The following is a 13,712-nucleotide window of genomic DNA, read 5'->3' on the forward strand; positions in this document are numbered from 1 at the left end:
CCTGGCAGGTCGGAGAGGATTCAGGGGAAGCAACATCCCAAGACCTGCCCGCTTAAGGGCAAAAAGTGCCAGACCTCAGGGCCCCCCGTGTGAGCAGGACTGTCCTCCTGCCAGCCACCTTTCCTACCGTTCCCAGGGTAACAATTCCTCACTACCTACATCCACATAGCTGGCATTGATGTAGCCATTCCCGGTGTCAGAGGGCTGCAGCACCACACGGCAATGATCATCTGAAAGAGAAGGGAGGTAGGCTGATGCTTTAGGGCAGCAACAAAGAGACTGATTAAGGGGGAAAGGTGTAATTTATTAAAGTCTGTGATTGTCTGTTGTCTCCCTAGCAGCACTTGAGGCCTCAGGACATGTTCAGGGTTAAAGAACAACTGATGAGACAAAGGGTGACATGGCACAGTAGGAAGTGCAATGGAGTTTTAAGGAAGATTACGAAATGGCCAAATGTACACATCATGTGGGGCCCAGAGGAGCTTTAAAGTTTGGAAGAAATTGGGTCGCTCCTTCCACTTTCCCACAAATACCTGCCTCTGGATGGTACATGACAGTGTTCAGCACTGACTACATCAGGAACAGGAATCTGATGTTTGATTAAGTTTGCAGGAATATTTGAAGAGCAGAACAAGGACACTCCAACAGGATATAAAAGAGTGGGGCCAGCAATGTCTCTGGGTTTCAGTGGCCATGGAGTGCTGGAGGGGCACCTACACCAGCCCAGCATCCTGTGCTACCCCAGCCAGCTCCAAGAGCCTGAGCCAGTCCCTGGAGAGCTCTGCTTACATGGGATGATGCTCTTGTAGCGATTCTTGTTTTGATTACAGAGTTCCTTGCCAGCATTGCAGGGGTGCAACAAAGTGGAGGACAATTGCTGCAGAGGAAGAAAACAAGCCCACTCAGCACTGGGATATATCCTGGGGCTGGCCAAGGCCAACTGCATCACACATCCAGGGAAGAAGGGCTGAGGACTGGGCAGTGCAGCCAGGTAGGAAAACAAAGCTAAACCAGACCTGATATTCTCTAAGAAGCCCCGCACCATGCCTGTTGACTGATTCATCATCTGTCTGTTCTGCCTCTATTTCTTCCCTCTTAAACATCTTCAGCGCCTCCAGCAGTTCCTCCACCGGGATCTGTGTGTTTGGCTTGCGTACATCTGCAGAGACCATAAGGACAGGACTTCAGCATCGAACTGGTGCTAAACTGGCCAGTTCTGGAACTCTGCAGCTGGGACTGAGATGGCATTGTGGCAGCCAGAACTTCTCCAAACCTTAGACTGTCCCTCCCCACACAGGTCCCTTCTCCTAAGAGTAGTCCCTTTCCCTGTGCCAGCCAGCTCTGACCACCTTGTTCCTGCAAGGAACTTGTGGAACTTACAGTCATCCTGCCTGTGCTTTTAACAGACAGCCTGTCCAGACAAGGCACACAGGGCCCTAGCTCATACTGAACCTTTTTGACATCCTCTCAGGGGTATAGTGCTGTTGTTTTCCGAGCCTCTTGAACTGTTGCGCTTTAACCTGCAAAACAGCAAGGCAGGTGCACAGACCAGCAGAAGAGAGAGACAGAGCAGAAGCTGTTGCCCATCTCACCACCCTGCCTCATCTCAGGTTCCACTTGGACACTCCCTGCCACTGCAAGCTGCTGAATGCCTCACAGAGGGCAGGAGAGGTGAGCCACATACTGACCTGAAGATGACAAAAAGCAGCAAAATCCCCAGTGCCAGGAATGCAACAATCAGTGCTACTGCCATAACCACGGGCTTGCTGTAGAGCAGAGACGATGGCTCCTGCCCTGCAAGCAGCACAGCCCAGGCTCAGGCTCCTGCACAGCCTGAACCAAGCATTGGGACATCCCATAGGGACATGGAGAGAAAAGCAACTTCCCTTGTCTTCCACCAAAGGCTTTGCATTAGAGAAAGACTGAGCTGGGGCAGAAGAAGCAGGTGCTTCCTTGGTGTGATACCCTCCATTGTGGAACATGTGTCCCTGAAGGCCCCAGACACTGCCAAGGGAGGAGGGGTTGCGAATACACCAGGGGATTACTGGGACTAAGACTAAACCTGTGGTGATGGCAGGGATGATGTGCAATTGCCAGTGGCCACTGGGCCCCAACCTATCCAAGAGTCCTGAGGATGTCCAAACCCCAACCACCATAGATAGCCTCAAAATATAGAGAACATCTATGAAGACCAAAGTATGGCAATATTCCACTACATCTGCCCTGGGCCAGCTTGTTTCCAGGGAAGCTGCCAGGGAAGCTGGCAAAAGGGAGCAGGCAGGAGAGAGGCCTGGGCACCAGGAGCAAGGAGACACTTACCAAGAGAGAAGCTGTAGCAGACACAGGTGAACTTCTCTGCCTGTTGGAGGAGACAGGAGGGAGAGCTCAGCCCAGTGTGGCAGCCCTGGCCTAGCTGGAGGCCAAGGTGCCCAGGCAGGGCCACCGAGTGAGGCGGCCGTGGCCCGGGAGCCCAGGGACAGCACGGTGCCGAGGCACGGCACAGGAGCGTGGGCTCAGAGGCAGCGCAGAGGCAGCGAGGGGCCCAGCCCCGGGCGGCAGCAGCCGCAGGGAGCAGGAGCCCCCCGATGGTACCTGCGGCCCGAGGCGGACGAGGCGCAGCAGGGCCGTGTAGTCCCGGCCCGGGCTGAGGGCAGCGTTGTGCAGGCCCTGCCCGCGGCTGCCGTCGCCCAGCACGAAGTCCGTGGCGGCGCTGAGGTTGAGCAGAGCGGCCAGGTACGCGCTGGCATTGGAGAGCCGTGCCTGCCCCGCGCAGATGCTCTCGATCAGCGAGGCGTTGTGCGTGGCGGCCACGATCAGCTGGTGCTCCCTGCGGGCCCAAAGGCAGTGGCAAAGGGCACGGGGGCCACGGGAAGGGAGGCGGCTGCAGGCCAGCGCCGGCGTGGCGAGAGCCCCGGCGGGGCTGCGGAGCCCGCGGGGCTGCGCTCACCTGGCGGCCTCAGAGCCGCGGGCGATGGGGCGCAGGGGGAGCACGGCCGTGCCTTGCGAGGGGGCGATGTCGCGGGCGCCGCGGCAGCTGATGGTCTGGGGCTGCGGGGTGTCTGCAGGGCAACAGCGGGGAATGAGCATCGGCAGGGCCGGGCGAGCAGCAGCGACGGCCTCGGGCAGCGCAGGCCGGCGAGCAGGGCTCGGCTGTGCGCGGGCTCCCGGCCCGGCCCCACAGCAGAGCTCACCGGAGCTGCTGTTGCTGTGAAACTCCCTCGTCAGCGCAGCCCCGGCTCCAGCAGCCGTCAGGCCCTGGATCATCACGGCGTAGCTGCTGCCAGGGCTGTGGCCCGGCAGCCGGTGCTCGGTGACCGAGCCATCGAGGCGCAGCCGCTCGGTCTCCAGCACGCTGCTGTCCCCTGCGTTCCTGGCTGTGATGCTCAGCTGCGAACAGGAGACGCAGCTGGGACGCAGCAGCTCCCGGCTGCCCTCTGGGAAGGTGCCCGCAGCTGGCAACGTCCCTGCCAGCCTGCCCTTCCCTGTGCCTGCCCTTCCCTGTGCCTGCCCTTCCCTGTGCCTGGGCAAGGCTCTGGACAGGAACGGGCAGGAACCTCAGCGCCACGGGGGGAGCTCAAAACAGGGCAGGACAGGACGAGAGAGGGAGAGGGAGAGGGAGAGGGAGAGGGAGAGAAGGAATTTGAAGCCAACACTGAGGATGTGTGAGCAGCAACCTCCGTGAGCGCAGGGCTGGCCCTCTGAGAAGGGAGGCTGCAGTTTGAAGGGCTGTAGATATCTGTACTGAGCCTGAGGACAGGCCTTACAGTATCACAGGCACTGTGATGAGGTGCTCCATAAAAGGAGCACTGAGCTTCTCAATCCTCCCATATTTCTTCAGGTCTGTCCCTTGCCGACACTTGCCAGTGTGCCTGCACAGAGCTCCAGGCCGGGAGGTGAGGGTCTGCCCTGCTCCCTGGGTACCTGGTATCCGATGATCTCCCCGTTGCAGGAGGGCAGCGCGCTCCACCTGAGAGAGCCCCTGTCGGGATCCAGCCACAGCTGCTCCGGTTTGTCCGGCACTGCAAGCACAGACCATGGGGTCACACACAGGGCCATGGGCAGGGGCTGAGGCCACGGGAGGCTGCAGCAGCTCCTGGCCAAGGGACAGGCTGCAAAGGGACTCCCTACGAGGGGTTTGTCCCCTGCAAAGGCTGCGTGTGCTGCAGCAGTGGGAAGCACAACAGTGTGGGGTGGGGTGGGACAATGAGAACGGGCTGTGCCCTGCTCAGGGCTCTCCCAGCCCCTTCCCCACAGGGCTCTCCACAGGACCCAAGCAGCTCTGATGGCAGGCACATCCCTGCACGGAGCAAATGATCAGGCTGAGCTGAGGGGTGAGGGGAACATCTGTCCTCCCTGTGACACAGCTCTGGACTGTCTTTGTCCTTGTCTCTGGTATTTCTGTGCACTTACCTGTTTCCTGTGTCGTGAACAACCGTGAGAACAGGGTTGTGTTGGGGGGCAAGTCAATGGTGACACTGTATGCAGTGAAGGGCTGCAAAGGGGAGCAGGTGAATGTTCCCTCCTGGCCATGTAATGTCTGCTCTGCATTCACCTCCTCAGCCTCACAGGGAGGGGAGGAAGGTGCTCCCAGCCGGCACATGGCCCTCATGCCCTGGCAGGCATCAGGGAACCTGCAGGTCCATTTCAGTTTGATGCTGGTGCTGGAAATCTCAAAGGTCTCATGGTCAACCTGGAGCACTTCTGTGAAGGAAAGTTTGCCAGAAGGTCACTTGATTCCCTTCCCACCCTAGCCATGCAAGGATGCTGCAAGTCAGACAACTTTGCTCATCACCCTGCATGGTGGGATAGAAAAGGAGAGACTGGAGGTGATCACTGCAGCCCTCTGAAAGGGGAGCAGGAGGAGTTTGGGGTCATGGTGCTCTAGGAAACTGAATGTCAACCATTGGGTGAATTTCTCCAGTGGCACAACCGCTCCTGTTCAGTCAAACATCAGGACACCTTGGGGAGAACAGAGGGAAGCCAGGAGGGTGTGTCTCCAGCTGGGCTACATCCCAGCTCCCAGGGAGCAGCAAAGGGATCCTGCCTGCCTCAAACCCTCTGAGCTGTGTGGCTGCAGTGATCCTTTGGTGCCATGGGAGAGCACAAGAGGAGACATTTCCTCCTGGCCTGGAAGCAGGAGCTGCTTCCACAGCCTCCATCCTCACAGTGCTGTCCCCAAGGAAAAACCCTGACCTTGCCATGCTGTTTGTGATGTTCTCAGGATCTCCCACTGCAAAGGATTGTCCTGCTCCTGATCCCTCCCTTACCAATGCACTCCACACGGGACTGAATGGGGGCCCAGGCACCTCTGGAGTCTCTTCCATGCCAAAATTCTTCATACACATGTGTCCCATAATCATACTGGAGTTGAGTCTGACATTGGATTTCAGTGAAGGGTGGCTGGAAACCCTCAGGGCAGCTCAGCATCACTTTCTCATCCTTCTCATAGTTCTCCTGGTCTGGTGTCAGCTTGAGTCTGGAGTCCCACTGGGGCCTTTTGCACGCTTCTGTCAGAGGTGAAAGTGGGTGTTAGATGGGCAGGAGATGATGAAATGGGTATGGGTGAGTGGTGGGAGAGAAATCCCACAGGCAATGAAGGGAGAGGGAAGGTGACACATCCATCTGCTGGGGTGTGACCTGAGGGCAAGCCTTGTTGGGAAGGGGCTTTCCTGATGCATGGAAATTGTGAAGGATCACTCATCCATGAACCTGGCCCATTCCCACTTGTGTCCATGGGCACCATATTGCCTCCTCCAAAGCCCAGAGCAGGGACATTCCCAGCACAATCCCCCCTGCACCAGGGGACTCCCTGCAGCCTCTCATCCAGGCCTGTCACCCAGGCCAGCCCAGGGGGCACTTGCTGGGCCATGGCAGCAGCACTCCTGCTGGCATGCAGGGCCCTTCAGCCAGGGCTCATCCCTCCCACAGGCATCAGCCATGCCCCTGTAACCCTCGGGGGCTCCCTGTTCTCCCTCTGTGCCTTGGCTGCTCTCCTCCTGCCCCACACTGCTGGGCAGGGGGACAGGGCTGAGCAGTGCCTTCTGCATTCACATCTCCTGCTTTAACAATGCCCCTGCCCCTTTCTCCTGACACAGCCCTTCCTTCTTCTCATCACCTCCTCACCAAATTCCCCATGCCCCAGGCTCAGTGGGCAGTAGCTGAGCAGCTGGTGCCAGCAGTTTGTCCAATGCTGCAGGGGGAGGCTTTGTGGCAATGATTCCTACAGAGAAGGATGCTGGCTTTTGGAAGGAGCCCTTGCCTGTTCAAGCCTCTGCAAGAAGGTTTGTGAGGCCTGAAGGGGTTTAAAATACAATCTGCCTTCTCCCAAAGGGGCATCTGTGGGATCTCACAAGGTGCAGAGCGACTTTGGCACAAAGGTAAATGCTGTGCCAAAACCCTTGTGCAGAGGCTTTGCTCTCAAACAGCGCTGATGGCAGAAGACCAGAGATGCCCAGCTGCGCACCACAACCAGCAGCTTTGTCCCCCTGCCACCCCAGCCTGGTTGGAGAGAAAAGGAGGGACTGGAGGTGATCACTGCAGCCCTCTGAAAGGGGAGCAGGAGGAGTTTGGGGTCATGGTGCTCTAGGAAACTGAATGTCAACCATTGGGTGAATTTCTCCAGTGGCACAACCGCTCCTGTTCAGTCAAACATCAGGACACCTTGGGGAGAACAGAGGGAAGCCAGGAGGGTGTGTCCCCAGCTGGGCTACATCCCAGCTCCCAGGGAGCAGCAAAGGGATCCTGCCTGCCTCAAACCCTCTGAGCTGTGTGGCTGCAGTGATCCTTTGGTGCCATGGGAGAGCACAAGAGGAGACATTTCCTCCTGGCCTGGAAGCAGGAGCTGCTTCCACAGCCTCCATCCTCACAGTGCTGTCCCCAAGGAAAAACCCTGACCTTGCCATGCTGTTTGTGATGTTCTCAGGATCTCCCACTGCAAAGGATTGTCCTGCTCCTGATCCCTCCCTTACCAATGCACTCCACACGGGACTGAATGGGGGCCCAGGCACCTCTGGAGTCTCTTCCATGCCAAAATTCTTCATACACATGTGTCCCATAATCATACTGGAGTTGAGTCTGACATTGGATTTCAGTGAAGGGTGGCTGGAAACCCTCAGGGCAGCTCAGCATCACTTTCTCATCCTTCTCATAGTTCTCCTGGTCTGGTGTCAGCTTGAGTCTGGAGTCCCACTGGGGCCTTTTGCACGCTTCTGTCAGAGGTGAAAGTGGGTGTTAGATGGGCAGGAGATGATGAAATGGGTATGGGTGAGTGGTGGGAGAGAAATCCCACAGGCAATGAAGGGAGAGGGAAGGTGACACATCCATCTGCTGGGGTGTGACCTGAGGGCAAGCCTTGTTGGGAAGGGGCTTTCCTGATGCATGGAAATTGTGAAGGATCACTCATCCATGAACCTGGCCCATTCCCACTTGTGTCCATGGGCACCATATTGCCTCCTCCAAAGCCCAGAGCAGGGACATTCCCAGCACAATCCCCCCTGCACCAGGGGACTCCCTGCAGCCTCTCATCCAGGCCTGTCACCCAGGCCAGCCCAGGGGGCACTTGCTGGGCCATGGCAGCAGCACTCCTGCTGGCATGCAGGGCCCTTCAGCCAGGGCTCATCCCTCCCACAGGCATCAGCCATGCCCCTGTAACCCTCGGGGGCTCCCTGTTCTCCCTCTGTGCCTTGGCTGCTCTCCTCCTGCCCCACACTGCTGGGCAGGGGGACAGGGCTGAGCAGTGCCTTCTGCATTCACATCTCCTGCTTTAACAATGCCCCTGCCCCTTTCTCCTGACACAGCCCTTCCTTCTTCTCATCACCTCCTCACCAAATTCCCCATGCCCCAGGCTCAGTGGGCAGTAGCTGAGCAGCTGGTGCCAGCAGTTTGTCCAATGCTGCAGGGGGAGGCTTTGTGGCAATGATTCCTACAGAGAAGGATGCTGGCTTTTGGAAGGAGCCCTTGCCTGTTCAAGCCTCTGCAAGAAGGTTTGTGAGGCCTGAAGGGGTTTAAAATACAATCTGCCTTCTCCCAAAGGGGCACCTGTGGGATCTCACAAGGTGCAGAGCGACTTTGGCACAAAGGTAAATGCTGTGCCAAAACCCTTGTGCAGAGGCTTTGCTCTCAAACAGCGCTGATGGCAGAAGACCAGAGATGCCCAGCTGTGCACCACAACCAGCAGCTTTGTCCCCCTGCCACCCCAGCCTGGTTGGAGAGAAAAGGAGGGACTGGAGGTGATCACTGCAGCCCTCTGAAAGGGGAGCAGGAGGAGTTTGGGGTCATGGTGCTCTAGGAAACTGAATGTCAACCATTGGGTGAATTTCTCCAGTGGCACAACCGCTCCTGTTCAGTCAAACATCAGGACACCTTGGGGAGAACAGAGGGAAGCCAGGAGGGTGTGTCTCCAGCTGGGCTACATCCCAGCTCCCAGGGAGCAGCAAAGGGATCCTGCCTGCCTCAAACCCTCTGAGCTGTGTGGCTGCAGTGATCCTTTGGTGCCATGGGAGAGCACAAGAGGAGACATTTCCTCCTGGCCTGGAAGCAGGAGCTGCTTCCACAGCCTCCATCCTCACAGTGCTGTCCCCAAGGAAAAACCCTGACCTTGCCATGCTGTTTGTGATGTTCTCAGGATCTCCCACTGCAAAGGATTGTCCTGCTCCTGATCCCTCCCTTACCAATGCACTCCACACGGGACTGAATGGGGGCCCAGGCACCTCTGGAGTCTCTTCCATGCCAAAATTCTTCATACACATGTGTCCCATAATCATACTGGAGTTGAGTCTGACATTGGATTTCAGTGAAGGGTGGCTGGAAACCCTCAGGGCAGCTCAGCATCACTTTCTCATCCTTCTCATAGTTCTCCTGGTCTGGTGTCAGCTTGAGTCTGGAGTCCCACTGGGGCCTTTTGCACGCTTCTGTCAGAGGTGAAAGTGGGTGTTAGATGGGCAGGAGATGATGAAATGGGTATGGGTGAGTGGTGGGAGAGAAATCCCACAGGCAATGAAGGGAGAGGGAAGGTGACACATCCATCTGCTGGGGTGTGACCTGAGGGCAAGCCTTGTTGGGAAGGGGCTTTCCTGATGCATGGAAATTGTGAAGGATCACTCATCCATGAACCTGGCCCATTCCCACTTGTGTCCATGGGCACCATATTGCCTCCTCCAAAGCCCAGAGCAGGGACATTCCCAGCACAATCCCCCCTGCACCAGGGGACTCCCTGCAGCCTCTCATCCAGGCCTGTCACCCAGGCCAGCCCAGGGGGCACTTGCTGGGCCATGGCAGCAGCACTCCTGCTGGCATGCAGGGCCCTTCAGCCAGGGCTCATCCCTCCCACAGGCATCAGCCATGCCCCTGTAACCCTCGGGGGCTCCCTGTTCTCCCTCTGTGCCTTGGCTGCTCTCCTCCTGCCCCACACTGCTGGGCAGGGGGACAGGGCTGAGCAGTGCCTTCTGCATTCACATCTCCTGCTTTAACAATGCCCCTGCCCCTTTCTCCTGACACAGCCCTTCCTTCTTCTCATCACCTCCTCACCAAATTCCCCATGCCCCAGGCTCAGTGGGCAGTAGCTGAGCAGCTGGTGCCAGCAGTTTGTCCAATGCTGCAGGGGGAGGCTTTGTGGCAATGATTCCTACAGAGAAGGATGCTGGCTTTTGGAAGGAGCCCTTGCCTGTTCAAGCCTCTGCAAGAAGGTTTGTGAGGCCTGAAGGGGTTTAAAATACAATCTGCCTTCTCCCAAAGGGGCACCTGTGGGATCTCACAAGGTGCAGAGCGACTTTGGCACAAAGGTAAATGCTGTGCCAAAACCCTTGTGCAGAGGCTTTGCTCTCAAACAGCGCTGATGGCAGAAGACCAGAGATGCCCAGCTGCGCACCACAACCAGCAGCTTTGTCCCCCTGCCACCCCAGCCTGGTTGGAGAGAAAAGGAGGGACTGGAGGTGATCACTGCAGCCCTCTGAAAGGGGAGCAGGAGGAGTTTGGGGTCATGGTGCTCTAGGAAACTGAATGTCAACCATTGGGTGAATTTCTCCAGTGGCACAACCGCTCCTGTTCAGTCAAACATCAGGACACCTTGGGGAGAACAGAGGGAAGCCAGGAGGGTGTGTCTCCAGCTGGGCTACATCCCAGCTCCCAGGGAGCAGCAAAGGGATCCTGCCTGCCTCAAACCCTCTGAGCTGTGTGGCTGCAGTGATCCTTTGGTGCCATGGGAGAGCACAAGAGGAGACATTTCCTCCTGGCCTGGAAGCAGGAGCTGCTTCCACAGCCTCCATCCTCACAGTGCTGTCCCCAAGGAAAAACCCTGACCTTGCCATGCTGTTTGTGATGTTCTCAGGATCTCCCACTGCAAAGGATTGTCCTGCTCCTGATCCCTCCCTTACCAATGCACTCCACACGGGACTGAATGGGGGCCCAGGCACCTCTGGAGTCTCTTCCATGCCAAAATTCTTCATACACATGTGTCCCATAATCATACTGGAGTTGAGTCTGACATTGGATTTCAGTGAAGGGTGGCTGGAAACCCTCAGGGCAGCTCAGCATCACTTTCTCATCCTTCTCATAGTTCTCCTGGTCTGGTGTCAGCTTGAGTCTGGAGTCCCACTGGGGCCTTTTGCACGCTTCTGTCAGAGGTGAAAGTGGGTGTTAGATGGGCAGGAGATGATGAAATGGGTATGGGGGAGTGGTGGGAGAGAAATCACCAGCCATCCCTCCTGACAATGTAGGGAGAGGGAAGGTGACACATCCATCTGCTGGGGTGTCACCTGAGGGCAAGACTTGTTGGTAAGGGGCTTTCCTTGAGCTTGTAAAGTATGAAGAATCACTGCTTGATCAGTCTGCCTCTATCCACCCACTTCTCTCTGCAGGCACTCCTATCCACATCCCACAGCCCAAAACAGGGAGATTCCCATCCTGTCTCTTCCTCTCTCCTGAGCACTGCCATGTACTGCCATGCCCACACTGGGCACAGCTGTGTCTCTGGCAGGGACAGCTCTGCTTCTCCCTCCCCTGATGGGTGGCATTGCTCCTCCCCAGGTCCATCCCATACAGCCTCCCTTCCCAGTGCCAAGGGCTGAGGCAGCCCTGCATTATCAGGGCTCCATTCATTCCCCTCTGCTCCAACCCCTGCAGGTGCAGGAGATGTCCCCCAGGTCCCTTATCCATGTGCCAGCAGGGGAACAAGCAGACCTTGGGTGCATTCCAGGGTGGCACCTGGAGGCACAGCAAAGATAATGGAACCTCCATGGGCACCTGGCTGGCAGCCTTGGATCCTGCCCCTGGCCTGGGCACTGGGCTGGGAGCCCCAGACTTGGCCTGCTCAGGAACCACTGCAGGAGATTTCAGCTTGCCCAGCTGGTTCTGCCTGCTCTGTTGTCTCCTGGCTGCGTTGTTCTCTTCAGCAGTTTGCACAGGCAACAGAGCCCCTGGGAGGGTGAGGGTAGAGGGGAGACATGGGCAGCTGCTGCAGCCTCACTTACCCATACACAGGACATCCCCCTCAATGCGTGTCCAGGCACCTGTGCTGTTCCTGCCCCACCAGGCATCCACATAGACTGGTTTTCCCGAATTCACTTCCAGAATTGCTCTTGTACATTTGACCTCGGGGAAGGAGGGCTCAAGGCCTTTGGGACAGGTCAGGGTCAGTTCTCTATTCTGTGGGTATTCAGTTTCATTCTCCAAAAACTGAAGTCTTGCATCCCATTCAGGTTTTGGGCATTTTGCTGTCAGGGAGAAGGTGTGAGAGACCTTCTCAGCGAGGGAATGCTTCGGCAGGAGAGGGACCAAGGCTCTTCCATCATGAACTGTGCTTAATGTCTGCATTCCACACCATGAGGAAAGCCAAGGGCCCCCAAGAGCAGAAGAAGAGCATGTGCCAGGGCAAGGAGGTGATACAGGACACTGGAACAGAGAGGGGACGGATCCCCTCTGACTTCCCGTGACGTACAACTCAGGAATAGCCTGGGAGATGCAGGGATAGAGAAAACCTGTCCCACACTGAATGCTTCTAACCCTCCCCACCTTGGAGACTGCTCCCAGCTGGGACCTGACTGAGCTGTGCCCAAGGTGTCTCACAGATACAGCAGGATGTCCAGGTCCCCTCCACAGTGGGAAGTGCACGTAGCAGGGGAGACCTACTGCTTCCCAACTTACCCGTGGTGCAGCGCAGGGTCTGAGCCAACCTGTGCCATTTTCCTGAAATGTCCAACACCTCCCAAGGATTCTTCCTGTTTGTACATCTGATCTTAGCGAGGGGAGGAGAGTCATCCTCAAAGCAGCTCAGTGTCACCTCTTCACTGACCGTGTAAAATCTCTTGTTTGGCCTCAACTGGAGCTGTGAGTCCCACTGGGGCTGCTGGCATCCCACTGGGGAGGAGAAGGAGCTCATGTAAGCAGGATGGGAAGTGGTCTGCTGGGATATCTCTTGCTCTGATTTGGACAGGACTCATCTCCTTTGGTCACCACATTCAACTGCTGATCCCTCTCTTGCAGCCTAGGACAGAGTTATTGGTGGCAGCAGACCACCCCAAGAGCCATCCCATCCATGCCTGCTACAGTCTTGCAGGCTTCTCAACTCAGGCTCCATTTGGGAAAAGCTGGGCAGGGACTGAATTCCTTCCCAGTCTTCACACAGAGTTCCATCCCCTCCCACCATGCACTCATTGTTGGAAGGCACAGGGCTTACAGTAGCCCCCAGTGCAGGGAGCTTTGTTCCTGCCTTTGAACTCCTCCCAGGAGCACAGAGCCCTGCAGGTGCCTACAGCAAGGGGCTGAGACCAAAAGAGCCTTGTCAGTGCCAGGACATGGGGAAAGCCAAGGCATCCGGGTCTGCCATTCCTGCACTGTCATCTGCACGACCCGGTCACAGAGGGTCTGCCAGCAGCTCAGGGCCCTGGGCCAGGGTGGTGCAGGGCTGTGCTTACCCTTGCAGGTGGGAATCTCATTCCACAGCATCTGGGCCCCTCTGGAAATGCATTCAATCTGTGGGACAGACGGCACAATCTTCCCAGCACAGCTGAGCCGCACCACTTCGTACAAGGCATAGTAGCTCTTCCTCGGAGTAAACTGCAGTTTGGGATCCCAGTTGGAGGGAATTTTGCATTTTCCTGTGTGCAAAGGCCAGGAGTCAGAGCCTGAGGTCACTGGGCTGCAGCAGCATCCATGAGGATGAGGGAGTTCCATGCAGAGGGGTGCCAATCCCTCTCTCTTCAGAGGGGTGGCAGAGATGGCACCTCCCAGGATGAGCCGCATCTCCCAGATGCTTTATCCCTCCCCACACCCTCAGGGCAGTGCAGGAGGGTTATCCACAGGGTTATCCTGCCCACCTGCTGCTGAGGAGACACCCCAGCCAGAGGGGTCCAGCAGCCTGGGGGATGCTGCTCTCTCCCACAAATCCAGGGGCTGTGGGAGTGCACCAGACTCTGCTGGCACCACTCATTGGCATTCCTGTCGTTCTGCTGGACACGATCTACTCACACCCACAGGGACACTTGTTTGCAGCAAAATCCCAGTAGAGTTGCCACTTTGCTTTCTTTCTGGATGTTACACTTGTTATTTCCTCTGCTCTATCCCTCTCACAATTACCTGCTGGCTCCTAGCAGCAGCTACCTCCCATCCCATTTCTCTGCCATCCTCGCCCAAGAGACACCCCCTCATCTGAGTGGGCTGAAGGGGCTTAGAGCAGGTAGGTATTTCACCAGCTGCACATTTGGTTGTGTTTTGCAGCA

At 57.0% G+C, this 13,712-nt stretch overlaps 1 protein-coding gene across 1 annotated transcript in view; it reads right to left on the reverse strand.

Moving 5' to 3' along the window:
• The window catches only part of LOC139589318 (receptor-type tyrosine-protein phosphatase T-like), a 29,703-nt gene that overhangs the window by 8,754 nt on the left and 7,237 nt on the right, over nt 1–13,712 (reverse strand). The window contains exons 2-19 of the mRNA XM_071425643.1: nt 12,909–13,091; nt 12,139–12,351; nt 11,466–11,708; nt 10,371–10,610; nt 8,670–8,909; nt 6,969–7,208; nt 5,268–5,507; nt 4,411–4,701; nt 3,922–4,019; nt 3,192–3,387; nt 2,948–3,059; nt 2,593–2,827; nt 2,320–2,359; nt 1,689–1,794; nt 1,453–1,520; nt 1,017–1,159; nt 790–877; nt 160–230 (exon numbers count right to left, since the gene is read on the reverse strand). Of these exons, the coding sequence (XP_071281744.1) occupies nt 160–230; nt 790–877; nt 1,017–1,159; nt 1,453–1,520; nt 1,689–1,794; nt 2,320–2,359; nt 2,593–2,827; nt 2,948–3,059; nt 3,192–3,387; nt 3,922–4,019; nt 4,411–4,701; nt 5,268–5,507; nt 6,969–7,208; nt 8,670–8,909; nt 10,371–10,610; nt 11,466–11,708; nt 12,139–12,351; nt 12,909–13,091 (3,047 nt within the window). The remainder of the gene's footprint in view (nt 1–159; nt 231–789; nt 878–1,016; nt 1,160–1,452; nt 1,521–1,688; nt 1,795–2,319; nt 2,360–2,592; nt 2,828–2,947; nt 3,060–3,191; nt 3,388–3,921; nt 4,020–4,410; nt 4,702–5,267; nt 5,508–6,968; nt 7,209–8,669; nt 8,910–10,370; nt 10,611–11,465; nt 11,709–12,138; nt 12,352–12,908; nt 13,092–13,712) is intronic.

The sequence above is a fragment of the Agelaius tricolor genome, unplaced genomic scaffold (genome assembly GCF_023055355.1).
Source record: "Agelaius tricolor isolate 1412-34295 unplaced genomic scaffold, bAgeTri1.0.p SCAF_4, whole genome shotgun sequence".
NCBI classification, from domain to species: Eukaryota; Metazoa; Chordata; class Aves; order Passeriformes; family Icteridae; genus Agelaius; species Agelaius tricolor.